At 38.0% G+C, this 26979-nt stretch overlaps 1 protein-coding gene across 1 annotated transcript in view; it reads right to left on the reverse strand.

The window, feature by feature from the left end:
* kmt2ca (lysine (K)-specific methyltransferase 2Ca) overlaps positions 1 to 26979 on the reverse strand; it is a 146766-nt gene that overhangs the window by 81789 nt on the left and 37998 nt on the right. The window contains exons 3-5 of the mRNA XM_079863809.1: positions 19550 to 19647; positions 8551 to 8701; positions 4201 to 4413 (exon numbers count right to left, since the gene is read on the reverse strand). Coding sequence (XP_079719935.1) covers positions 4201 to 4413; positions 8551 to 8701; positions 19550 to 19647 — 462 coding nt within the window. The remainder of the gene's footprint in view (positions 1 to 4200; positions 4414 to 8550; positions 8702 to 19549; positions 19648 to 26979) is intronic.

Below are 26979 nucleotides of genomic sequence, written 5' to 3' on the forward strand. Positions count from 1 at the left end.
AAGCGAACGGGCACATTAGCTTAATCTGAAAAGAGACTGAACAAGTTACTAAAGAACATTTCAAGGTGACAGCTATGTTGCCTGCTCTTTTGTCAGATTCCAAACACGTGGCATATTATTTCTAGACGTCAGCATCCTAATGATGTTTCAAGAAGGCCTACATTGCAATTGCAACATCCTATGAAGCCCCATCTGCAACGGCGAGGTATGGGGTTATCATACTTGGCTCCAACACAAGGACTGGCTGTTCAGAGACAAAGTATGAAAGAGACGGAGAAAGAGAGAGGACGAAAGAGAACCGGAAAGGGGGTGGGAGGGGGGCAGGAATGACTGGCTTATTGGATGTGGCGCTGAGAGAGTGAGCCACAGAGACTCAGAGAAGCGGAAAAAAGGAATTAACATTTAAAAAGAGAGCCGGTTTGAAGAGGGCCAGCCAGAAGTGGGCTGCAGCAGGGACAGGATGAAAGACTACTGTATGTGATCCCTCTTCTGTCCAGAACATCTGCATAAATATAAATAAACTGTTTGGTGTGCAACATCCTCTTTAAAAAGGCTTACATCAGAGGAGCGACATTAGGGATGGGTATCCTGAAGAACTCATTATACACAATATTATTACGATTCTGATTCCTAGAAACGATTCCATACTTGGTTCATATTGTTGACGACACAAAACCACAATTCCTTTTATTCTAAAGAAATTTGCTTACAGGGGTCATTCTCAAATTAGTTTCCTATTGTGGTTCCTTAAATTTTAAGGCATCATATAGGTGCAGTCCCGATGCAAAGACCTATCCAAATAGCAGGCACTAAATGTTAGTATTAAAAGTGCATCAAAATATAAGGCAGTATCCTTCACAGAAGAATTCCAGAATACTTTAAAGAAATTAGTCCAGAACAGATAGAGATAAACATTGATTAAAATTATTTTATTTAATACTAAAAGTAAGTTATTAGTTTAGCAAGATGCCAATGTCAAACTGTACTGCTATCAGTTTTAGCTGAGTATACTGCACACTTCACGTGAGGAGCTCCATTTGGCAATAAAGTAGCTGCCAAAGTAGACCATTCCAAATCAGTCACTTATGAGGTTATTTTTGAATTAGTATGCAGCCTTAAAGCCAATTCACACAGCACCAACAGACAGGTTTGTCGGGTTACCTCCCAAGTCACCCCCCCCCCCCCCCCAACCCACCTCTTCTATGACTGCTGATGACTTCGACAGCTATTTCACAGATAAGGTGGCATCCATCAGCAACCAATTCTCTGCACCACTTAGCCACAGCCAACCTCCACCCACACACATTCCACTCTTCTCTTCTTTATCTCTCTTCACAGAGAAATAGGTCACCAAATTCTCTGTGCCAGCCAACCAACAACCTGTCCCAAAGTAGATCCACACCCATCTACTACAAGAGATCTAACCAACATTGCCACCCACTCTGACTCACATCAACAGCACATCCCTCACAAATGGCACATTTCCCACCACATTCAAGTAGGCTTGGGTAACTTGGGTAACCCCATTGCTTACAAAAAAAAAAAAAGAAAAGTTTCCCTACTTTTCTCTCAAAAAACCCTCTTGAAAGGGTTGTGTACATCTCTCTGCTTTTCTCATACAGAATGACCTAATTGACAACAACCAGTTTGAGTTCAAAAGCAGACACTCCACAGAGACCATCCTGCTGACCACAACTGAAACTCTTCAGCTGGCAAGAGAAAACTCCAAGAAATGTCCTTATTCTACTGGAACTGTCTGCTGCCTTTAATACTGCAAACCACCTGATCCTCTTGTCCACACTCTCTGACTTGGGAATCACAGGTACAGTACTTAGTTCAGTGGCTTCAGTTTTGCCACGTCTGGTCTTCAATCAGTCAAAGAGAACCCAAGTCACACCCCTCATCTCACGCCACTGGCAGTCACGGCCAGAGTCAAATTCAAGGTTGACACTGGCTTTCAGGACTGCCACTGGAACTGCAACCTCCTTAATTCACTCAAATAAGTTTAGTCATACAAGACCTCCCATCAGCTATGGTCACTGAAGGAGCGATGCCTTGTTTCTTCATAACGAGGCACAAAATCTTCATTCTCTCTGCTCCTTCTCTGGTGGAATTAGATGCCAACCTCCACCCAAACTGTTGAGACCATCACAACTTTCAGGAAGCAGCTGAAATAACGTCTTCCACAATCACCCCTCATCCTTAAACCAATACGATATCTATAATATATATTCAGACACCCTTAGAGTGCATTGCGACAAACTTATAAGACTGTCACATTGTTAGCTAAGCAACATGTTAACACCAAACTCCACTTAGCTTTTTCTAAAAACAACAAAAAAAAAAAACGGATACAATATTTGAATGTGTCCCTGTAAAAGTGTAATTGTACATTTAAGGACTAAGGTGTAACAAGGACACATTAAAATAAAGTGTTACCAAAAAACAAAACAAAAAAAACCTCACAGCAATGTCTGGTCCACCTTAACAGTCTCTATCTTAAATGATATGCAGTGGTTCTCGTTCACTTTTTTGAGCTGTTATTGTTTTCACTCCCCTGTCAATAACTGGCACAGTTCCAGCTCAGACCACCCAATCAGATGCCTCCAACACAACAATCCACCGCCTGTTGGCAGCCTGCCAGTGACTGCACAGAGAGCATTACGTCATCATTCCACAGGGAGGCGTCTGATTGGTTGAGAGGAGCTGAGCAAATTAGGAACTCGTCCAATGAGCCCAAGGGTGGCAATGGACAGGAACTTTTGACAACAACAGGTCACGTGGAGCTCTGTGAAAGGCTGCTGGTGGAGTTCTCTCTAATGGATTTCTCCTTTAACCCTCCATCTAGTAACTAATCATCAGGCAATTTTGGCACCAAATTAATTGACCCAAATTGAATTGTGGTGTTGGATTCATTAGCAATTCCCAGAGTATTTGGGTCAAAGCACTCCATTCCTCTCCATCAGAAAGCACAATGGAAGAGGCAAGTTCTGTTTGACCCAGAACTTCAGTAATCAGATTCCATCCAGTAAAGCTAGAGCCTTTTAAGAATGTATTTGTGAAATACAACTATGTCCATTTTCCAAGCATGCAAAAATGGATTTTTGTCCTAATTTAAGGAAAACTGTACCCCAAAAAATGCAAATTTAAACACTCATGTAATTCTAAAACCAAATGTCTTTTCCCCCAAGGTGGATCTTTTCCATAGAATGAAAGTGAACTGATATTAGAGCAGTCGTATAAAAATGACAACATAAGTATAAATGGCTCTATATCACGGTACTTTTTTTGAGCCATTCACTTTCATTGTATGGAAAAAAAGCCACATGTTATATGGATATTGAGCTAAATATTTTAGCTTGATGGAAGAAAAGGTGTGAAACAACATCAGGGGTGAGTAAACAATAATTTTCATGTTTTTCTTCAAGTTTCCTAATTAATTATTAGGACAGTTAGTTTGAAGCACTATTTGTTTGTGTGTGTGAGCATTAATGTATTAAGAATACTATGCTTAATTAATGTGAAAAGAAATTTTAAGATTGTAAAAAAAACAAAAAACACCTCACCATTATAAAGAGGAACATAGTTTAAATCCACATTGTGTTTGATTACGACAAGTAATTTACACAATCTGATGAGATGGTGCCTAGCACAGCACCCAGTATTGCTTCAGCTCTACAGAGGTCATCGGGGTCATTGCTTTTTAAACAGGGTGTTTTTAGTCCCAGCAGCAAACAAAACCTGCAAACCCTTCTCAACTCTCACCTCAACACAACCTCATTACACATCACAACTTAAAGCCATGTCAGTCTCACACTTCAGAACCGCACCACACCACCTCCACAAAGACTACCAAACACTGTACTTTCTCATTCACCATTCCCCTTATGCGCGCACACACAGCAAATGAGCACCAGCCACAAATACAGTAAGCTGTAACGAATGGGGATTTAAAAAAAAAAATTCTCAATTACATTAACAATTACAATAACTGGCTTAGGGATGTTCTTGTGATTATATATTACAACATGCTTAAAATTTGAGCATTCATGGCATGATGCCCAAAAAAAAAAAAAAAAAAAATCTTTGTTTGTTGCAAAAAAATCAATTGCATTCTTTTTTCCATTTCCTTTTAAAACTTGTTGGCAGAACCAAACATCCACCCAATGCACCTTTAACCTGACAACAGCAATAACGTACTTTTTTAGGCCGCTCCCACGATGCCCTGGGCTGCGGTTGTCATTGTCATCGAAATCATTTTCGTCGTCATGGTAATCGTCATCCTTCTCGGAGCTGCCGCGGCGGTTCCGGATGTGCAAGGGGACGTAACCAGGCGTGGGTCCAAACAGTTTCAACTCACCCTGACCCAAGAGACTCTTTTCTCCACAGTAGCAGAAGGCACAGAGCTTTTCTCTGAGAGGGATGAGAGAGAGAAAAAAAATGTAGAAAACATTTTTCAGACATTTTTCAACTATTCAATCAGAAACATTAAACATTTTTAACACAGTAAACATTCCTTAATACACACACACATATAGCCGTAAATGCTGGGCCATACATTCCAAGTGCATGGTTCTGTTTTGCATACTTAAAGTGCAATACTGAGAATGCAACATGCAACTCGCAGTTATGAATTCCGTTCTGTATGCCAAAAAAAAAGTGGCCTTTCATAGCCAAAAGTAGATTGTTTTGCCCCAAGTCATTAAGCAGTTGCGCATCCAATCCACACTGCTCTATCTGTGCAACAATCTGACTAGTCAGGGGTTCATAGTCTATGTCTCATGCCCTAGTGCCCCGCCGAGGTGCTGGAACTGTTCTGACTGGGTGACCTAACTAAAAAAGAATTACGTGAGAAGATATGACATCCTTGGATGGCTCTGACAGTGAAATCACACTCTAAATCAGTCAAAAGAAAAGAGCACCCACTCAACCCACAACTAGGGATGTGCACAAGTCCTCAAGTACTCAGATGTGCCACTGATGATCAAATCATGAAAAACGCTGTGAAACTTATTTTTTTTCTTTTCTGATTGGTTATTGAAGCATTTTGGGCTGTACCTGAGGTCTGATTGGTTAGAGTTAGGACAGCATGCCGTCCAGACCGGCAAAATAAAGTGAACATTGACTATGAATGGATTATCTGCTAAAATATGATTGGGTCATATTCCTTTTAGCCGTTTCTTTTTATTAAACATTGATGATAAAGTATAACATAATTTTCCTCGTCATATTTTTTCAACAGTAGGCATACGTTGTAATTAAAGTCGTTTGTCATCATTGCTTCAAAAACACGCAGTGATGTCTGGAACTGGAATCACTTGATAAAGTAGATGAAAATACAGTTAAGTGCAAGATGTGCAGCGCCAATCTGCCATAAACATATCATTATAATGAAAACACTATAGAATGTTATGAATTCTTTGTACTTTATTTTCCCATGTTTAAGCACGTTGTTAAAGGGGTCCTATTATGCTTTTTCACTTTTTCAACTTTAGTTAGTCTGTAATGTTGCTGTTTGAGCATAAAGAAGATCTGCAAGGTTACAAAGCTCAAAGTCCACTCCAAAGGGAGGTATTTTATTTAACATAATCCACTTTTCAAGAACTACAACGAATAGCTCATGATATGAATTCATAATGTTCCTCATTTAAGTATACCCCACCCAAATAATACGCAAAAAAGTTGGCTAGGCCTGGTTGAGCTGCGCTAGAGAAGATAAAGAGAGCAATTTTACAGAGAATAGCCGACATACCGAGTACAATGCAGACTATACGCACAAAAGCTTCTCCTGAAAGACGTGGCCATTCACATTTTGTCGGGACAATCTGTCGTTTATGGATCACAACTTGTAAGTTGTTATTATTAGTAGCTTCAAATTTAAGTTTTATGTAGTTGCTATGATAGCTATGATGTGAATGAAGGACAAAGCTTTGCCTCCGCTAGCCTGCTAACTAACATTACAGTATTGATGTAGTGTTTACTTTAGCTTTTGTAAGCTCTTGCTTTTTTTTAAGACTGTTCACTGTCCCTCAGGAAAATTATCCATGATTTTGTGATCGGTTACTGTTCGTATTACCATAGGTTTCCGACAAACATGATTAAATGGTGGATAACATTGTATCTATAAGAAAACTACCAAACAAAACATACCACTCTGAAACATCCTGTGAAATCCGTTCTTGAATCGGGCTCGAAATGGTTTGAAATAGACGCCATTGTTAATATTTACATCTGAGTAAGGGCTTAATAGGACCTCTTTAAGGGAAGAGCATGTATTTAAATAGATATATTTATATTTATATATAGATATATTTATATTTAAATATACATTACATATAAATATATAACATTATATATAAATATAACTATATATATAATATATAAATATAACTATATATATAATATATAAATATAACTATATATATATATAAATATAACTATATATATAATATATAAATATAACTATAACTATAATATATAAATATAACTATAACTATATATATATATATATATATATATATATATATATATATATAAAAAGGGAGGTTTTTTTTGTATTACATACAAAACTACACAGAATTTTCTGTGTACAAAGTTATTTTTGGTCTTTGGCCCAACATTTTTAGGTTTGGTGAATTACTAACAAATCTAAGCAACACAAAATAACATAACTGCCTCATTCTCTAGTAAATTAATGGCTGGTCTGGATGCAAAAGCTGTTACAAAGTGGAGCCATGCATGTTCTTGTACAGAAGTCACCCTAAAAAAAAGATTTGCATCCAAACTGTCCTGAAATGTCTGTAGTTAAACAGTCACCAGTCTAAACAGTCATGATTTATTTGTCACGTTTCCTGTCATTTCGCTCTTGGGTGTGTGTGTTTACAACATTTTGCTCATAAACATTGTGATTGTTGTGAAATCTTAGTGAAATGTCATAATTGTCGGCGCATTCTCATTAGAGTTCATTTACTTTCTCTGTCAGCTGTGCAGCCCATGAGAGCTGCTGTCAGTAGAAGATGTGAAGAGCATGCAGTACTGAAGGGGGTCTCCTCTCCTCTCACACACTGCAAATGGTGCTGCACATTAGCAAGTGCACAATCTGTGCTAATTGGGAAACTAAAAGAGAGCACTCTCTCACCCCCTCCCTTTACTAATGACAGCAGCAGGGCTTCAACGGTCCCCTCCCCCCACACTCCCTCGCTTTCACTCAGAGTGTGCCAAAAAAGCACACTAGCTGCAGCCATGCGTACAGTGTTTTTGTAAAATCCTGAAACTGGTATTTTTAGTATTGTTTTCCATATGTTTTTTTAAAAAAAAGTAACATTTGCTGACTGAACTGCAGGTTATGATGTCTGACACAACAGAGAACTAAAGCCCAAAGTATACTTCGTTTTTTTTACAAGTACATTAGCGTATGTGTACATTCGAACGCGTAACCTTTCAAAGTAAACTCCATTTGATATCGTGCGTGAACGCAGGCGGTCAAAACGCACTCTAGAAAGTTTCTTTGTCCACGTTATTTTTCTCCAGAAGTTCTGACCGATAAAAATGAATTTTTTAATGAACAGATTTTGTAGTTGTTGCTCTTTAGTTTTGTTATCTGCTGTGAAACAACAGCACAGGTCATTACTGCTACCTTGTGGAACAACTGATTTGTGCAAATCAAATTTAATGTGCATGTGCAACCTTGCGTGTACAAAAATCGGTTGGCACACGTACCATTCTGGTGGGGTTTGGCGATATACCGGAAGACAAAATTAGAAATTTGTCTACCGGTAAAGATTTTGGACTATTGTCTCGATCGCGGTTATGCTCATGTGATGTACCTGTGCTGTATCGTCACAAAAGCTTATTGTTTTAATGTGTTTTTATGCCTTGTGGTTTAAAAACAAGTGAGCAGTGAAAGAGGACTCGTTTCAGTATATGCGTCTGTCTGAGAGACTGTTTCTGAGCACCGTGAGAGACACGCGCATACATAGTGTGAGTTGTTTTTGCTGCCTTATTGGACTTACAAGGTGTGTCAAAATGCCTGTCTTTGCGAGTATCCTTCTAAACACAGTCATATATGTTGTAATGTATTTCGCCCACCCCTACATTCTGGTGACGAAATTTGCATCGCGCACTGTTCGCAGACCCTCGCATATGCCTAAAAACCAAAGTATACTTTGGGCTTTAGTCATCCAGTGAGTAAGTGACCGATTCAGTCCACGATTCACAACATGACAACTCATGTGTACCATTCAAACTGATTAACCAATCATTTTAACTGATTCTCTAAAAAAAACATCTTTCATCGTCACATACAATTCATCACAAACACACACACACGCAACTTGCTACTTGTTTTGTAAGACCCTATTGACCCCCTTAAACTCCCTTGTACACTTTCTTCTGTCCAAATATTGTTCATCAGTACACTGTTTGTGTGAACTCTCTCACCCTCTTCAGGGCAACATTAAAGCTTAATAAAAGCTTGCCGCTCAACCTTTAAACGCACACATACACACAGCTTTGAGTCAGTCGAGTGTAAGTGTTTGTGTGTGTACTAACCTAGTTTTGGCTTTTCTAGTGGTGGAGGCAGACGAGCCAGCAGAGTCTTCTGACACGGAACGCTGGAAGAGCGGGGACAGAGGCCTCTCATCTCTGGGGCTGAGATCCAGTGGCTCAGGGAAATCATCATCTGTATCTGGCTCAAGCATATCTATGAATTCAAACAGGACAGGGACGATTTTAATGTACTTTCTCTTTTCACAACTTTTTCTTGAACAACAAAAGGTAGTCAACATGAAATCAAAATAGATAAATAAATAAGTTTTCTTAAAATGAATCAAAAGTCTTTTGGTTTCTAAAGCAATTTCTTTTGCTAGTGTAACCAAGGTCATATGAGTGGGCCACAAACTCAAAGCTCAGGAATTAACACATAACCAGATGTTTATTCGTGTTGATAACAAAAACTGCAAACATGTTTGTATGTTCATAAAATTTTGGGGGAAAAACACTCCTCAGGCTCACCTTGATTAGAAGTTTAAAATGAACCCAGTAGTGAAGGATAGAAAGGAGTTACAATCTAAGACATAAGATCTGATTTAATAAATTACAGATTGACACCATGACTCATTTAAAACTATTAAATGACTAATTTAAAACTATACAAACAATAATTATCGATCAAGTGTTCCTACATAACCAGAAACACAAGCTTGCTTTCCTGGAAACATTTCATACGCCCACTGGATTAATGGAAACGGTCGTATGAGTGAAGAATGTTGTCTTGCAGCAAAGTGACATTCATATTTGTGAACATGTCATCTGCTGATGCTACATTAAAGCAGTACAAGAAGAAGAGCTGCCAGATGGCAGTTACAATGACCCATGAGGAAGACGAGGAAATGTATAAAACAGAAGTTCTCAGCTGGGTTTGCTTGAGGATGCATTGGATTTTAGACGACATATAACTGTACAAAACAAAATAATCATAGTAGTGCTATTTCTTTATACTTTAATAGAGTAAGTAAAAAATGTTAAAGTTTGACAGCTTCAAACCCTAATGTAATTGTATGGAAAAAAGAGACCAGTACAGCCTTCAGAGATATATTTCCTCAGAAGAAAGTTACATGGATTTTTCAATGAGATGAGCATGAGTAAATGACAAGATATTCTGTTTAATGGTGAACTATTCCTTTAAATTAGTTGAAAGTTTTTAAAAGACATCTACAAAACTCAGCACTGTGGCATGAATCTTACCTTCCATGGATAATATCACAATCAAGATTATAAGATTCAAGATTATATATTTTTTTAAGGTTTTGAAAGAAGTCTCTTATGTTCACCAAGGCTACAACGTAGGTACTGCAAAATATTATTACAATTTAAATAATTGTTTTCTATTGTAACATTTTAAAATGTCATTTTATTTATTTTTCAAAGACCAAAACTCCATTCTTAAGTGTCAAATTATCCTTCAGAAATCATTATAATATGCTGATTTTGCTGCCCAAGAAACATTTATTATTGCAATCAATGTTGAAAACAGTTGTGTTGCTTCATATTTTTATGATTCTGAACACAAACGTTCAAAAGAACAACTTTTAAACAAAAAAACTTTTGTAACATTAGAAATGTCTAGAAATGTCTGCCGTTAATTTTGTTAAATTTGATTAATACTTGCTGACTAAAAGTATTAATTTCTGTCAAAAACAACCAAACCTTACTGCCTCAAACTCCCCCATGGATATTGACACTTTGTTCCTCTGGAGAACAATGCAAAAAAAAAAAAAAAAAACACCCTCACAAATACGATGCATCACAAAAAGCCACTACAATGGGAGCCATGACCTTTAGATTAACCTTTAAAGGGAGGAAAATGGCTCATCTCATGGCAGACTTGCCCACACAGCACTTGTAAAAATGGTGTTTGAAAAGGCAGAACATTGTTTTTTCCATTGTTCAAAAGAGCATTCAAGTCAGTAGACATAAGAACAGAAGAAGAAAAAAAAGGTGTGCACCAGTTTGATACTGAAGAAGATGAAAACGTATCAGTGTGACATGAAGACTGACTGTAACTCTTATGATAGAGTCTATTTCCTACCATTTACAACCTAAAACACAGATGTAGCTCATGACAGAAGTTTGTGAGACATTTACTGTGCAAATACACAAAATACAAATACACAGCTGTATTTGTAAAAACATTTTAGTGTAAAAAGAAGACCGGACGTGTGACGTCATTTCGAATAAAATCAGACCAAAACCAAGTTCGCTTGGAGTTTGATTTTGGGGAGTTCGAAACTGTTTGCCAAAGCGAATAATATTCCAGAAAAGTTTGCTCCAGCTGGAAAACACCTTCGAATATGTCATGGCAATGACATAAGTGTGTTCTAAGGATCCGCCGCCTTTGATGTGGAAATCTTCTCCGGTTAATTTTTTTTTGTCCAGGCTGTCGAGATCAAACACTAATTCTAATTTAGCAATGGTTTAATGACCATATATCATTATTGCTCAGTCTCTTTATTAGAATTTAACCAGAAAATACAGGAAACTTGTACGCAGCATTAAAAAAAATAAAATAACAAAAAACAGCTTCTAGGCTATAGGCTAAAGTGGCAAGTATTTAGTGTGACCTCCCCTTACACTTGAGCAATAGCAGGCAACGGGCTCTCTTAAACCTAAATGGAATGAATCCCTAATTAATGCCATTGCTAACACCTGTATTTGTCCTGATATTTCAAAATGACTGCTTTGAAAAAGGTCTATTACACCGGGGCTGAAAACTAAAAAAAGAAGGCATCAAAGCATGTCCGAATCCAATGTTAGCTTCTCTTCCTATCGACTGAGATACCTTTATCTGATTGATTTTTGAAGGCAGCATAGATATATCCATCGCTGCCTTTGATATCCCACAATCCTGGGCTTTCCACTCTGTGACACTTAAGCTAAAAATAAAGATGGCGTCTGAAAGTTTGGTTGGTGGTCAGTTTGTGTGTAATGTACATTTTTGACCAACGTTTTCCACTTTTGATGTAATTTCTAGCGAGAAATTACCAGTAATTAAATATTTGCTTAGTTATTACCACAGCTCGCTCCATTTTGCTGTATGATGCTTGTTGATCATTCATGTTAGTTCTTAGTGCATTAATTAATGCTAAGAGAAACAACTCTAAAATGTAAAAATTGTATTAGTAAATGTTGTAATTAACAATGAACAATACTTTTATAAACCTCAGTTAATGTTAAAGATGGACTCTAATTGTAAAGTGTTACCATTTCATATAAATCCAAACAGTCATGCTTCCAGATCGCCATCTTTGAATATCTACACAAAGGCCAGTGCGTTGGAATTAGATGCATATATATATTGTATGTAACTTCATGTTATTTAACGAAAATAACAAAATATGTATTACAGTGACGATAAAAAAAACTGAAATTGGATGCGGTTCGGATTTGTTGATATGTTTCTGTCAGCTGCGTGAACATATCAATTTGCTTTCTCATGCCACTAGATTTAAATAAGCAACTTTGCTGCATAACAAATGCATAAAAGCAACCAGCTGGATATACAGTAAACTAACGCAAATAGATGATAACAATCATGACATTAAACATTTGGGTCAGGCCTGCGTGTGTTTTTGTCACATTGTTTTAACCGCTTGAGGTATTACTAATGTTAGCGTCCTCAGGCTCGACCGCAAACACACTGCTATTCTCAACTAATGCTGAGTCTAGTCAACAAATTAATTACTTTATAATGTTATGAAAACATGTACGGTGATGTACTGTATACCATTTTATTGTCTCTTTTAAATCCGTATCTGAAGTGTCCCGCTCTCACGTCAAAACAAACACCACAGTGCGTCAGTGATAGTTTTTATTTCGCCTCTAGAGGACGCTCTCATACTGTGTAATGTCAGCGGACCCTTCTCAGGTGCTCCAGCCTGAGAACCCGGAAAACGCAACCCGGAAAAATTATCAACTTGGATTTGCCGATAACCGACTGTTCAGATCAATCGGTAGACCTTTACATGTTGTATGAGTTTAAAATCATTGGAAGCTTGCTAATAAGAGCAACTTTCAATCACATTCCATTCAATGTGCCAAAGATCATGAATTTGACAGACAATCAAAATTTTGCACAGGGAAATCAGCAAACAAACTGGATACTCAAGATGTGGTATTCAAGCTGTTATAAAAACTTTTGAAGAATCAGGAGATGTCAAGGACAAAAAAGAACTGGAAGGCCAAGAAAACTTTCAAAATATGATGTGAAGTTTCTCAGTGTTTCTTCTTTGAGAGACCGGAAGAAGTCCAACAAAGACCTGGCTCAGTATCTGGCAGCTTCACCGGGATGACAAGTTGACCCTTCTATAGACCGAAGAAGCTTGATCAGGAATGGTCTTTATGGAAGGATAGCTTAGCTTAGGATAGCTAAAACTCATAAAGATCGGAATTAAGATCAGTGAAAAGGAGCATTTCGGAGTGACAAATCAAAGTTTGAAATTTTCCAATCGTCGACAATATCTGTCTGTCCTGGTTTGGGGCTGCATTTCTGCCAGTAGTGTTGGCGATATTGTCCGAATTGATTGGATAATGAATGCTGAAAATGCTTTCAATTCATCATGCCATTCCTTCTAGAAAGCACCTGATTGGGAATGGTTTTATTTTTTCAGATAACAATACCAAGAACACTGCTAATACAGTGAAATCATATTTAGAGAGAAACATAGCTGATCACAGCTGATAAAACACTAGTGGCTTTCGCTTTTTCGCGGAATAACCTCTCATAGTTCCTAGAACTATTGGTGGAAGTACCCGGATTTTGGCGTGTTCGCACCGCAGGAACTAGGAACGATTTTAGTTCTAGAAACTCCTTTTGGAGGAACTATTTTTTCTCCTACTTCAGAGAAGAGTCTAACCCAGCACAATAGGAACCATCCGTGACGTTAGTGTACACTGATTGGCCGAACGCACACGAAACACCGGCACCCGCCATTTAAAAAAAAAAGCTAGGTAAACACAGATTATAGCCTATATATTTAGTCCAGAAACTAACTCTAAGAACATGGAAAACAGTGATAGATGGGCCTCAAAACCTTTACGCTGAGGAGAAAATCCGATGCAACTTTGAGGGAACAAAGCTAAACATGATTATGTATTTCTGCTCAGCTAGCAACACTGGACATCAACCACACGGCATACGCTAATAACTTTTCATTACCGTCTACTTTTTTATGTATAACAGTTCTATCTAATAACGTATTAGACAGGACTGTCACAGAGAATGTGAGAACTGTGTGCTCAGGCTCTGGCATTCTCAGCTCCATCAAAATAAAGGTCCGCCGCACCGTCAAAATAAAAGTCACAACAACAAGTGCGGGTTACGTCACTTCAGAGTTCCTACTGGCAGTGTTAATGCAACCAGGAAAACCTGGGGAAAACTCGGGGAACCACCCTGGTGGCTAGTTCCTAAAACTAAGTTCCTAGAACTACCCGGTGCGAAAGCCCCTACTGACAGCTTCCACAGAGTCCAGACTTGAATCTTATAGAAGCAGTATGGGATCACCTGGACAGAGAAATAAATAAAAAACAGCTTAAATCTAAAGAAGAACTCTGGGAAGTGCTGAAAGAAGCCCGGTATAATATACCAGAAGATTACTTTAGAAAACTTCAGGCTTTGGAATTAGAAAGGCTTCGGAAGGCTTTTAAAAGAGAGAGAAAAAAATAAATAAAAATCAAATACATTTAGTAAGAAGAATGTCATGAGAGACTGAGGGTTATTCCAACTCTGTTTTATCCCCTTTGGACTGTTTTTGGGTTGTTGTGACTCAGTGACCCAGAAGTTATTTTCTGTCATCATTAAGGAACTTTTAGAGCTGATAAATGGAGAAAATAAATATCTTGCAGTCGCTGTGTCACTGAAGCGTAAGCAGCATCTTTATTTTAGAGCTGCTTCATACTGTCTAGACACAAAACTACATCTCTACAGTTGAATCAAAACAAGCCTGCAAATATATTTCTATTCAACCATGTTCACCCTATCTCCCTCAGAAAAAACAACTGCCCAGAGCAGAGACACTTGCAATGCAATGACTATCATGAAATGAATGTTCTTCTCAAGAAGGTTTCGTAGAAAAAAAGCTGGCATGATCATGATAGAGTCCTCTGAGGTTGATAAGGGTTAAGACCACCCTCATATTAGAGCAGGAAGACCAGGAAACACTAATGTGATGTCACAAATTATTGAAGTGAACAAAATCAAGAAACAATCAAGATGACAGATACTGCAAAAACAGCAGCAAACATGTATCATTCACAGACTGCCTAAAGCAAATTGCATATAAAATTGACAAGAGCTTTCTCCAAATGGCAAGATCCAATCTGAAGCCCATAACCCCATCAAATAAATTAAAAAAGTAAAAAAAGTAAAAAAAATAATAATAATAAGGAAACTTGATGAAAACTCTACACAATGTAACTCATTTTGGGAATATATGTATCATGTGGACCAAAATAAAGCTTACATGACATCAGATTATTATTTTTTTTATGACGATAAAATGTACAGAAAAACAAAAACAAAACGTTACTGTGATTGGGCAATTTACATGTCAGTCAGTGGACCAGACTATGCCAATAGTTAAAAGTCCAGCTTGCAAGACTACATGTTTAGACACACTGACACCCAGAAAAGAGATATCATGTCCCATAATGCCTTTAGCCCTGGGTGGGATAACAACTCTCTCAGCATGAAAGTCTACAGCAGTCTACATTAGTCTTCCAGGATGTGGGTAAGATCGGAAGATAAGACGCAATTACTGGTTACCAGAACACGTTTGTGAAAAACTGCACCAGTGACAACTGAAGTGCCAAGAATAAAAGTTTCCAGCGTACTAAATGAAACGAAGATGTTAAGAGTTTTTGTAAATGTGAAAATCATCTGCTATATCACAGACTAACACCTCAGAATATAACTGAAAAGTGCAAAAAGGCAGGAGGGGGATGGGATGTGCCTAATTATTATTAGGGCTGCAAAAGAGATTAAATGACATGGGAATTAGTGACAAAAAAATCTATCAAGTTATACACAATCCACCTCACACCAAAACACACAAATGTGAATTTAGGCAAAACATTGTTTATGAAGTACAGTGCACACTTACTAAACTGCAGTATATACTGTAGAGTTTTCAAAAGGTACCGACTTCGGTACCAAGTCGGTAGTGAAATTTAAAAATGTGACGATACCAGCATTTCCCTCTAGCATTTCGAGCGCTGTTGAATGGCTTCTTAAACACCTCTGATTGGCCATTGTGTTGACACGCTCAACATATATGTCTGTGATTGGCTAAGTTGATCAACAATGACTTCGTTGACGCTCTTCATCGAGCGCTTACTACATAGATACACACGGGAGCGTTTGAAAGCAGTGTCTATCAGCGTATCTATTAGGGATCTGCTGATAGGTGTCTATCAGCGGATCTATTAGGGATCTGCTGATAGACGCCTGCTTTTAAACGCTCCCGTGTGTATCTATGTAGTAAGCGCTCGATGAAGAGCGTCAAAGACAACATGTTTTTGAAGCATTGATCACAGATTAGCCAATAAAAATGCATAAGAAAACGTTAATCTCAAAGACGAGTACGTTCAGAATCAGTTACATATAGCAGGTCGGCTGACTCGATTTTCTTCTCATATATTCCCGTAGCGTCACAGTGCATTTCCCTGTTGAAGCCCAGCGTCCATTGACTTCAATGGGGCTGCTTCGAACAGTTTTTTTCAGTGCTTCGAAACTAGACGGTCATTGGATAAATGCTGCGATTATGTCCCGCCCACGGACACTCAGCGTCTCTGGGGGTGAATGAGGAGTGGGCTGGCCTGGCCTGGACTCCGGGCTTCTGCGTGATGATTGGAGGGTCTGTCGAAAGGCTGCTGAAGCTATTCGAGCTCAGTCCCATCGCGGATTTTTCAACTGTAGTCGAGACAAACTGCTGCAACTTATTTCTTGGTATTTGCTTGTCGAAATTGCTAGCCAATTTTCATAATACATTTCACAGAATCATATATTTATACCTTTATTATATTATTACTTATTATATTTTTTATATTATTATTAGTAATAATTTTAAAATAATTAAAATAATTAAAATATATATATTAGTAGTATTATTATACTTTATTATATTATTATTGATACCTTTATTATATTATTACATTTATACAATTATATTTAACTCTGCTGGCCATTGAGAGGACACTGGTCAAGTCACTGGAAGAGACGCCTAGTTGGTACGACAGGGTCACAGAGCATTTTCTTGAAAAGGAACGTAGAATTTACGTATAAATAAATGGACAGTTTATATGATGTAGGCCGAAAATGAGCTTCCCCTCTTTGAAAGACCAGCAGCCGCCACTGACACAAACTGATAACTCATGATTTCAAGACCGATTTGTAAATCTTTTCAAACGAGTCATTTGTTTGCAAACTGGACAACACTGGTCAAGCAGGGAAGACAATAGGACAATGTGTTGCCTATGTTTTCTTTGTATTATTTTTCCAAGTCATTTTATCTCATTCAGGGCTCAACAGTAAAGATGGCCCAGGAATAATGTGAGGGGTTCAGACAAGTTAACAGGGCTGTCACTCTCTCATCAGGAATAATGTAGCATGGTCAATTCATTTTTATGGCTTGTGAACTTAAACAATTGATTTAGTTAAAATAATAATAACAATAAAAAATATAGCTGCAAGCAGCAATTACCGGGGCCAAGCAGAATAAGATGACAAGACATGCCTGAAAGTGTCAGACCAACTGCAACAATGAGCAATGAAAGACATTTAAAGAGGATTTTAGGAGAAATGGCTGAAAAATCACATAAACAGTATGATTTAATTGATTATCACTTTCGACCAATAGGTCGACCAAAACTGATGTGATGTGGTCAGAGTGAAGTGATAATGACACATACAAAGTTTGGTGTCAATATGTCAAGGCATTGAAGAGATAAAGCCTGAATAGTGCTTTTGGCATGATTTGCCATAATTCGCTGCTGCGCTATATGAAAATGCTTTCATGTATCGACACGGAACCCATAACTTTTAGTCGGCACAGTCTGGAGATGATACAATTCGATTTTGGTGAAAATCGGACAAACGGTCTAGGAGGAGTTCGAAAAAGTAGGTTTTGACTGAAAATCAAGATGGCGGACAGGAAGTTCAGCCAAATAAGGAAAACTTGGTATCTATGTTCTCGGCGTGACCCAAGGAATCTATTAAGACCAGTGGCATTTCAATAGCCAGATTTATTCAAAAGTTATTAGCCTTTTTGGAAATTTTGTTATAACTTTTGACCACTAGGTGTCGCTGGTTCGAAACTTCTCACACTCCTTCAGGGCATCGTACTGATGACCCATACCAAGTTTAGTAACAATCCGTTCATGCGTTCTTAAAATACAGCATTTTAGCACAAAATTCAAAATGGCCGACAGCCAAAATGGCCGATATGGTAAAATAGGATATCAGTCGAATCGGCATGTTGCCCTGAATCTAGCGAGACCACATTCATGATTTTTGGACAAAACGTTCAGAAGTTATAAGCAAAAATAAACATTTTTCATTTCTCCGAAACAGTAGGTGGTGCTGTGCCGAAACGCAGCATGTAGCCTCAGGTCATGCTTGGGATGACATGTACCAAGTTTGGTCTGAATCCGATAAAGCGTTGTGGAGATATAGCCTTACGTCTGTTTTTGCAAGCGCTATGTAAAATTTGTTCGTTGGTTTATCGAAAACGGTTAAGCAAATCAACTTGAATTCCATAACTTTTTGTCGGCATGGTCTGGAGATGATCTGGTTCAATTTTCGTGAAAATCGGAGCAACGGCCTAGGAGGAGTTCGAAAAAGTAGGTTTTTCGGAAAATTCTAAATGGTGGAAAAATGTCCATGATGGAAAATGACATCATGCAATCGAATCGTCTTGAGCCAAGGAATAAGAGGAAAAAAAGAATTTTGTTTCTAGTCCTTGTGGTTCAAAAGTTATTAGCATAAACATGAGTGCAAATTTGGACAGCTGGTGGCGCTAGAGGGAATGAATTGGAGACTCCATTTGCTATGCTGATTGTTCAGACTCTCCTCTATCATACCCCTTTTCCACCAACAAGAACCGGGTGCTGGTTCAGAGCCAGAGCCAGAGCTGGTTCAGAGTTGGTTCGACTGACGAGCTTGTTTGCCTTTCCACCGGCTAGAGAGCCACAACAGAGCCAGATCTTACGTCACTGTATACGTCTCATGTTGCCCAGCAACCGCTAGTGCGGTAGCGCCAAACACAAACACGCCAGGCTTGTTCGAGATGCATCGGCTTCTCGCAGATCGATCGCCGCATGACATCAAAGCACTGCGATAGCGATCTAAAAGCACAAGGAGTCGTATGCTCTCCAAACACTCCCGCAGCTCCGATCGCTCCGATGCATCTCGAACAAGCCATCAACAATAACGGACGTTGCAATACTATGGATGCTCATGGGTTTGCAAAAATACATTGGAATCCAACGCGTTCGTGCAGATCGCCGTAACTTACATAGACGGATATTATAATCGAGCTGCTATTAGCTCGACTAGCTGCTATTTAAAAATGGCGGTCACAAGTTTCTATTCGTCTTGTTGGTCACGGTAACCCCGCCCCCAGCCCCTGACGCAAGCGGTTCTTTCTTGGCTCCGTTCTAGACCCTGCAATGATTTGGTGCTACTTAAGAACCAGTTTTACTGGTTCGGAGCTGGTGCTTTGGCGGTGGAAAAACAAAGAACCGATTTGAAACTAGGCTCTGGCTCCGAACCAGCACCAGCTCTGCCTTGGTGGAAAAGGGGTATCAGTGTGCCAAATTTTATAACTTTCCCACAAGTGGTTCTATGGGCTGCCATAGACTCCCAGTCGGAAAAATGAATAATAATAATAATAGGAACGGGAACAGATACAATAGGTGCCTACGCACATTCGGTGCTTGGCCCCTAATAATAATAATAATAAAACAATGCAAAACTTTCTTTTAAAAAAACCCTCACCCATCTCTGGTGTGATGTCAATGTCTGGAGTTGGTGTGACATCAGAGGCGTCCATGCTGTCCTCATCATCGGCCTGTGCACAACCTCGACTACGAAACCTGCAATAAAAATAATATTGTGAATATTCCACAACAGCAAGGCCACAGTGTTCTACAAACACACACACAAAGCGCTCAATACAGTATTTATCGTCTTATTGTGTACTAACGATCTTAACCATATCCACCTTTATAAACAAACCACTGAACTGTTTTTTACATCATGGTGCAGGGCAGAAACCAAAAGCATGGCAGAAATGGCAAGTCTTCATTTGCATGTTTTTTATGTAAACGTGCAGCATTTGGCAGTGAGTTTGAGCAGCGTTTCCTTTTTCAATTACATCATTTTCAAACAAACGCTTCAATTTCAAAAAGTCAGAGGCTGCCTTGCACTGTTATGGGTGCTACGAAAACTATTTTACTCGCAGGATGAGTGCTGATATATGGGCTAGAGATCTTCATGACAGTGTGGGTCAGTGTGTGAGTCTCCACCCTTCCCCCACCCGCAACCAACATGTCAACACGCGTGGAACAGCCAATGGAGGCTCAGTGTGGCCTGCAGCAAGCGCTCGGCTGCTCGTCACTATGGTTACAAAATCTAGTTCCCTACAACAGACACGATCAAGAGGTGAGCAAAAACAAAAAACTCTACACACAGCACACTAAACATACAAGCTCTCTGAGAAGCCCTTTTAGACAGGTTTTGAGCAGATACATTATTTATTTGGTTTTAAAGTAAACTGTAAAGTGTATAAAAAGTCTGTTCAGTGTGTGCTGCCTACTTTTTACAGTAGATGTCAAATTCACTTCATGTTTAATGGAATACATATAGCAGAAACTGCAATCATGTTATAACAAATATTCCAATCCAAATAGATTTGCATTTCAAGAAGAAAATAACAGCACTTGCAAGTTTTACACACCAGAGCCATGTTGCTGTATCCGTTTATGAGAATCAACTTATAAACACATTTTAAAATTAGTTCCTCGAACTGACTACTTCCTATACCCAGTTCACTTCATGAAGGGGTGCAGTTAGGGCTCCACAATTATGACAAAAAAACATAACTGCTCGAACCCGCCAACCCGCCAAATACGGTTGGATTTTAGCAGTGGTGTGTAACGCAGTCACTACTGACCACTTTGGCGGGTTGAATTTTATATATATAATATATAATGTTTTCAATTGTAGTCTGAAAGCATCTGAAATAATAAACTAAGTGCACTAAGCAAACTAGTGTTGTAAAAAATATAGATTTTTCAATACATATCGATACTGAAATATCTGAAACTCTTCCAATAGCCTACCAATTTCCTGCAGAACACGATACCAGCAGTGCTTTCTCGCTCTGTCATCTCTCCGACAGCAAGTTGACACACAAACCCGCCTCCTCTCACTCACTAGTTTCATTTGCTCGGGATGAATATTGTTGGTGTTACAGGGCTTGTATTTTGGCGAGGGATTGCGGCATGCGCATCATTTTTCTCATTCCCACAGATTTTTTTGCTCACGCGCAAAGTGCGTGCACATAAAGCTGTCTGTAAGTACTAAATACAGTTTTTTTCATTGCTTATTGCTCTTAAACAGTCAAATATAAATAATGTCAAAATGACGGTTTTGGTGAGTATGTACGTAAGTGAACGTAAACAGTTGAGAAAGAAAAGACATGTGTAACAGTATAATGAATCCGTGTGTCAGGTAGTGACAACAGCCAAATATACCTGCTGCCAAATTATGAGATAATATTAAAAATATATGAAAATGTGAAAATGAAAATGTGAAAATGCTAAGTGGCTGGTAACTTTGGAGAACCACTAGCCACAGTGGCTGGTAAGTAAAAAAGTTAATGTCAAGCCCTGGTGATTGTTAATGTTGATTACTAGAATTTACATTCAAATTGTTTATTTATTTATTTTGTATGTATGTGTGTGTGTGTGTGTGTGTGTGTGTGTGTGTGTGTGTGTGTGTGTGTGGGCTGCATATTATATTCTTTATGTAGATTAAACTACAGTGCTTTTTAAAAGTAGCCAAATACCATACACATTTCGTCACTAGTATGATTAATTTAAGTATGTGATGTGTGTAGTCAATTATGGTGTCCCATACTCGGAATTTGTGCGCTACATTTCACCCATCCAAGAGCACACACAGCAGTGAGTAGTGAACACACACACACAATGAACACACACACCATGAACACAGCCCCGGAGCACTGGGAATGTTTGCTGCACGGGGAGCGATTGGGGTGGGTAATGAGAGTGGAAGAAATTGCTGTTTATTCACTCCCCCCAACTACATTTCCTGCCAGTACTGAGACTCGAACCTGCGACCTTCGAGGTACAAGAGGTCTCTAACCATTAGGCCACAACTGCCCCTGAGTGAACAATAAATGGGTTAAACTGTTGCATCCATGTCTTGCTTATAGCCACAAGATGCCATTGCTATGGCTAATGGCTATAACTATGTCAATCATTGCAATTTCATCAGTGACTCACACAGAGCATTATAATTTAGTGGATTCACTACCACATTTAAATGCAAACTTTGGACCTGAAAAATGAAAAAATAATATTTTTGTGAAATTGTGAATGCATTATATATAGAAAGTAAGCAAAGAACTCTGCCTTTATAATCAGTGAAGCTGTCAATCATTACATTTTAGCACAAGCTCACACTGCAAACTACACTGCACAATCGATCTGTTATCTACACTATCTCTACACATGAGAGGATTCCTGAATGTTATTCTTTTATTCACATAAACATCAACACACAGCTGATCAAATATGGGACGTGCTCAAACGTGCTTGCTTCACGTGAGGGTTTTTCTCGAGTCAAGCACGTACGTTTTAGCTGTTTATCATATTTAATCAGCTCTATCTATGTGCGCTGAACAATGTTTATAGGCGAATAAAATCTAAATTATATCTGTTCATGAAATAAAGCAAATGTTTATCTTCAGAAGACTTGTATTAAAAAGCTTGAGTCATATGGATAACTTTTACAACGTATTTATGAACTTTTAGGCTGGAAATTGTAATGGATGGACACAAAATAATTAGAATGAAAAATATCTTCATTTGTGTTTTGAACTACAAAATCTTATGGGTTTGGAAAAACATGAGCGTGGGTAAAGGACAGAATTGTAATTTTTAAACTTGAAAATTTTAACTTCCTGAGGTTTGAAGCTTAAGCACCTCTTTTCAACTGACCATTTGTTGAAAAAGACAATATCATTAGTTCACCCAAAAATGAAAATTATGTCATAATTTACTCGCCCTCAATCTGTTCCAAACCTGTATGAATTTCTTTCTTCTGCTGAACACAAAAGAAGATATTTTGAGAATTTTGGTAACCAAACAGTTGATTGACTTCCATGTTATTTTATTTGTTTCCATACTATGAAAGTCAATGGGGCCCATCAACTATTTGGTTACCCATAATCTTCAAAATATCTTCTGTTGTGTTCAGCAGAAGAAAGAAATTAATCTGTTTTCAACAATGCTTATTTTCTTTATTTTAAAGAGAAGACTTAATATTTATCTATTTCGGGTCCTGATTTTGGAAACGACTAGAACATGAAGCTTTGTGCCGTGCTTCTTATATTTATCGAGCAGTAAAATCGTCCCTTCCCGCGCCTAAAACAAGGCGTCTGTTGATGAGAGTCCGAAACAAGGACTGGTAGGACATTATCCTGCTCCACTTCACATATACGATGAGTGGAAGGAGAATTTTAGAATGACACAACAGTCATTTATGACTCTTCATTCAACAACAACAGCTCGTTCCACGCGCCATGTCATTACCACATTTACATCATTGCACATGCACAGTACTTTCCAGTTTTGGGTTTCAATCCAATCAAGTGTTTACATGTCCTCTCGATCAGATTTGAAAAGGTTTATACCACCCCTTATAATTTTTAATTGGATTATTTGGCAAATTCATTTCGACTGACATGGTTAAATGTGACTTTTATTCCGACTGTGCAAGTAGTCCAATTATATTCAAATGATTAGGGTCCATGTAAACATCTTTCAAATTTACAATTATATGTTAAAAATAAAAAAAGACTTTTTTTTTTGTGTGTGGATAATTCCATGCAAGGGCAAACATGCGCTGATTAACATCTGGAAACCTTCCTTAAATTATCCTGTGATTCTCAGAGCACTAAGATCTACAGACCTAAAGCTTCTTACACATACAACTATCAACATAAGACAAGTCAACAAACTTTACATTGAATGTGGCCGTCTAAAAACATTAAATGTGAAGCGAGTTTACTACATATAGCTATATATAAAAAAACAACAGTCCAAAGATCTTAAAACACTGGATGAAACCCAAATAACTGGGACTTGCAAACTACTGATCTCCCCAAGCACAATGCAGCATGGGTAGAATAATAGGCATCACATTTCCAGGCTAAGGTTTCTGGATTGAGACAGATACTGCTGCTGCCTGCTAGCCTGGCGCCCAGCGCTCTGATCAATGACCTACATCATTGAAAATGCAGGCTATTGTGCTGTGCTTAAGACAGGTTTAATCCAGGTCAACAACCCCCTCCTCTATAATGTGTCTCTCAAAAGATTCACATTACATGCGATATCTTGCCCAGCGACACAACAACTGAAGGCTAGCCAACTTCCCCAATGCCATTTAGCCTTTAACACCAGAGCGAAATGCTGGTTAATCGGTGAATGTCAGGTTTTGATGCAAAAAAAAGTGTATTTTAAGAGTACATTTTAAAATATTATGTATGTAGCCTACGTAAAGCCCAATAGAAATTTACATGCAAGATGATGCAGAACAAACCTAAGAGTGGATTACAAACAAAGTCAACGCATATTTCCACATTGCTTTGTTTTCTGTAAAGCGAACTGACATTTTCTGTGTGAATAACATTTTTTTTTTCTTTCTGCTAGTCAGACAGTGAACGTGATTTCACCAAGTACAACATGTTCCTGGGTCAACATCTTGGACAGAATCAGATTTGAGGGACACATTTACAGTTTATGTCAAGTGTAGGCTTACAACCAGGGTTAGGTGCTTCTACATCAGTGTTATTCACCTTTTCCATCATTTCCATTTGATTTTAGGTACAAGTTATTGGTACAGCTATGGTTTGAGGGTAGGGATATGGTTAGGACTAGCCTACATTTTCAGACAGGAATGTTGTTCCAGAATCAACAAAATATGTTGATGCAAGAACATGTCTTACTTGGCAAAATTGCGGTGACCCTAATCAATTGAATTTATAGAAGATCTGCTTTTGGAACCGCCACTATCCAGTGTTTTAACCTTTAAAATAAACTGATTGCAAACTTCTACAGATGTGTGAACATCTATGGGTATACAGAAAAAAAAGCTTCAGCTCCACAGTGAGAAATTTATAGCAAAGCTGCAATAATTGCAAATCCAAGTGCTTATCTAAAATAGATGTTATATTTTAGCTCTAGGCTATCTAATATTACTTTGCATGTACACATCCCTAGGGCATACGCAGTGTATTGTGTAACCAGCATAGGGCAAGTGAATGCAAAAGATCACATACCCTTTGCTGCTGAGTACAAACTATCGAAGGGTCTGATCTCTTTTTCCTTTACATATACGTTTTTTAAATAAATAAATTAAACTGGCCCTGTAATAAGAAGTTAACATCATTCACATTAAGAAAGATCTGCATAATACATCAAATGAAGGCCTTAATGGATTTTACGTGTACTTTACCATCGGGGGTAACAAGGTAAACAAGTGATGGGATTTGGGGTAATGAGTAACCTGAAGATAAATAAACAGCCGTTAAGCAGTGCTGAGGTGCAGAGGGTCAGGACGTTCCCAGAGGGATTGTGCTCAGGGCATTTATAGAGCTTTGCACTAGTCTGGAAATATATAAAACACGGGACCCAAAAACAGATTGTCAGGAATTGAAAAGGAATACAGTTTGAGTACACTATGTTCAAACATAATATCAAATAAAACCTTCCTTTTTGGCTATACACACATAAATCACTGAAGTGAAAGTTAATGAAATCAGTTCAAAGGTTTGGGATTCATAAGGGTTTTTAAAGCTTTTGAAAGAAGTCATGTATGCTCATACAGGCAACATTTATTTATTGTGAAATAATATTACACTTTGAAATAACTATTTTCTATATAATATATTTTAAAATGTAATGTATTCCTTTGATGCCAAGCTGAATTTTCAGCATCATTACTCCAGTCAGTGTCTCATGATCCTTCATATCATTCTAATATGCTGTTTTGAAAAGCTTAAGAAACATTATACATTTCTTTACTGTCATGTTTGTTCAATTTAACTGCCCTTGCAGAATAAAAATATTAATTTAGTAATAATAGTTAAAATAAGTAAAAAAATATTGACAAAAAACATCCCCAAAAATGTCAACAGTAGTGTATACTGCGGATAAAAAAAAATATATTTTTTTTTATTTAATTTAAAGTTGTAGGACTGTGAAAAAAAAAAAAAAAATACAACAAATAAAACTGACATAAAATAAAGTAGTACTTTAGATTCAGCATTTCTAGGTCACCAGTCAAAGGTAAGCAAATTTGACCATTGACAATGTGAACTCCTTTGAACAAAAGGTCAGATTACGTTGCTACCACAGAAGCACACAAGTTTCCAACTACTAGGAGATTCTCAAACAGACTTTTTTCAAATAAACTTTTCGCTCAAATTATGCTGATAAAAAAATAAAATAAATAATAATAATAATAAATATGAAGCTAGAAAACTGCAAAATAGAAGTGTTCAGTCTATTTGTTCAGACTGTTGGACCCCACTTTATGGTTCAGATATCAATAATGCACAAATGTAATGCAACAACATGTACGTTTGATGTATTTTAAATGAAAGTCAACATTTTGTGATTATCAATTTAGATTTTCCTTCCCCCAACAACTCCTGGCCACAGTCACGGCACACTGGTAGACAGCAGGAGAAAGCACGAGAGAGTGTACGAGAAAGAGTGAGAGAGTGCCAGAAAGAGAGAGCAAAAGGGAAGCAGAGAGGGGAAAAAAGCTTACAGTGCAAGTAGTTCCAGCTTAGAAAGGAGGAGCCTAAAACCTGGGCCGGACTGACTGGCTGAAACGCGACGCACCCCCTTCATAACAGCGCTACTCTCTCTCCACTGACACTTTAACCATTTCCACACCCAGCACTCATGCTTACACAGTTCATACCTATTGACTTAAGTGTCTAGCATAAAAATAAAAATAAAGATTCCTGAGGAGTCTGGGAAGTTAACAAAAACCTGCAAAATGTTTGGTGCTGGTTTGAAAATGTTTTGAAATAATCATGTTAAAATAATCGTGTTATTTTCTTGGAGGGAAAACACAATTCCTAATCCGTACATTCACAGTATAAC

This window comes from Squalius cephalus (genome assembly GCF_949319135.1).
Source record: "Squalius cephalus genome assembly, chromosome: 25".
NCBI classification, from domain to species: Eukaryota; Metazoa; Chordata; class Actinopteri; order Cypriniformes; family Leuciscidae; genus Squalius; species Squalius cephalus.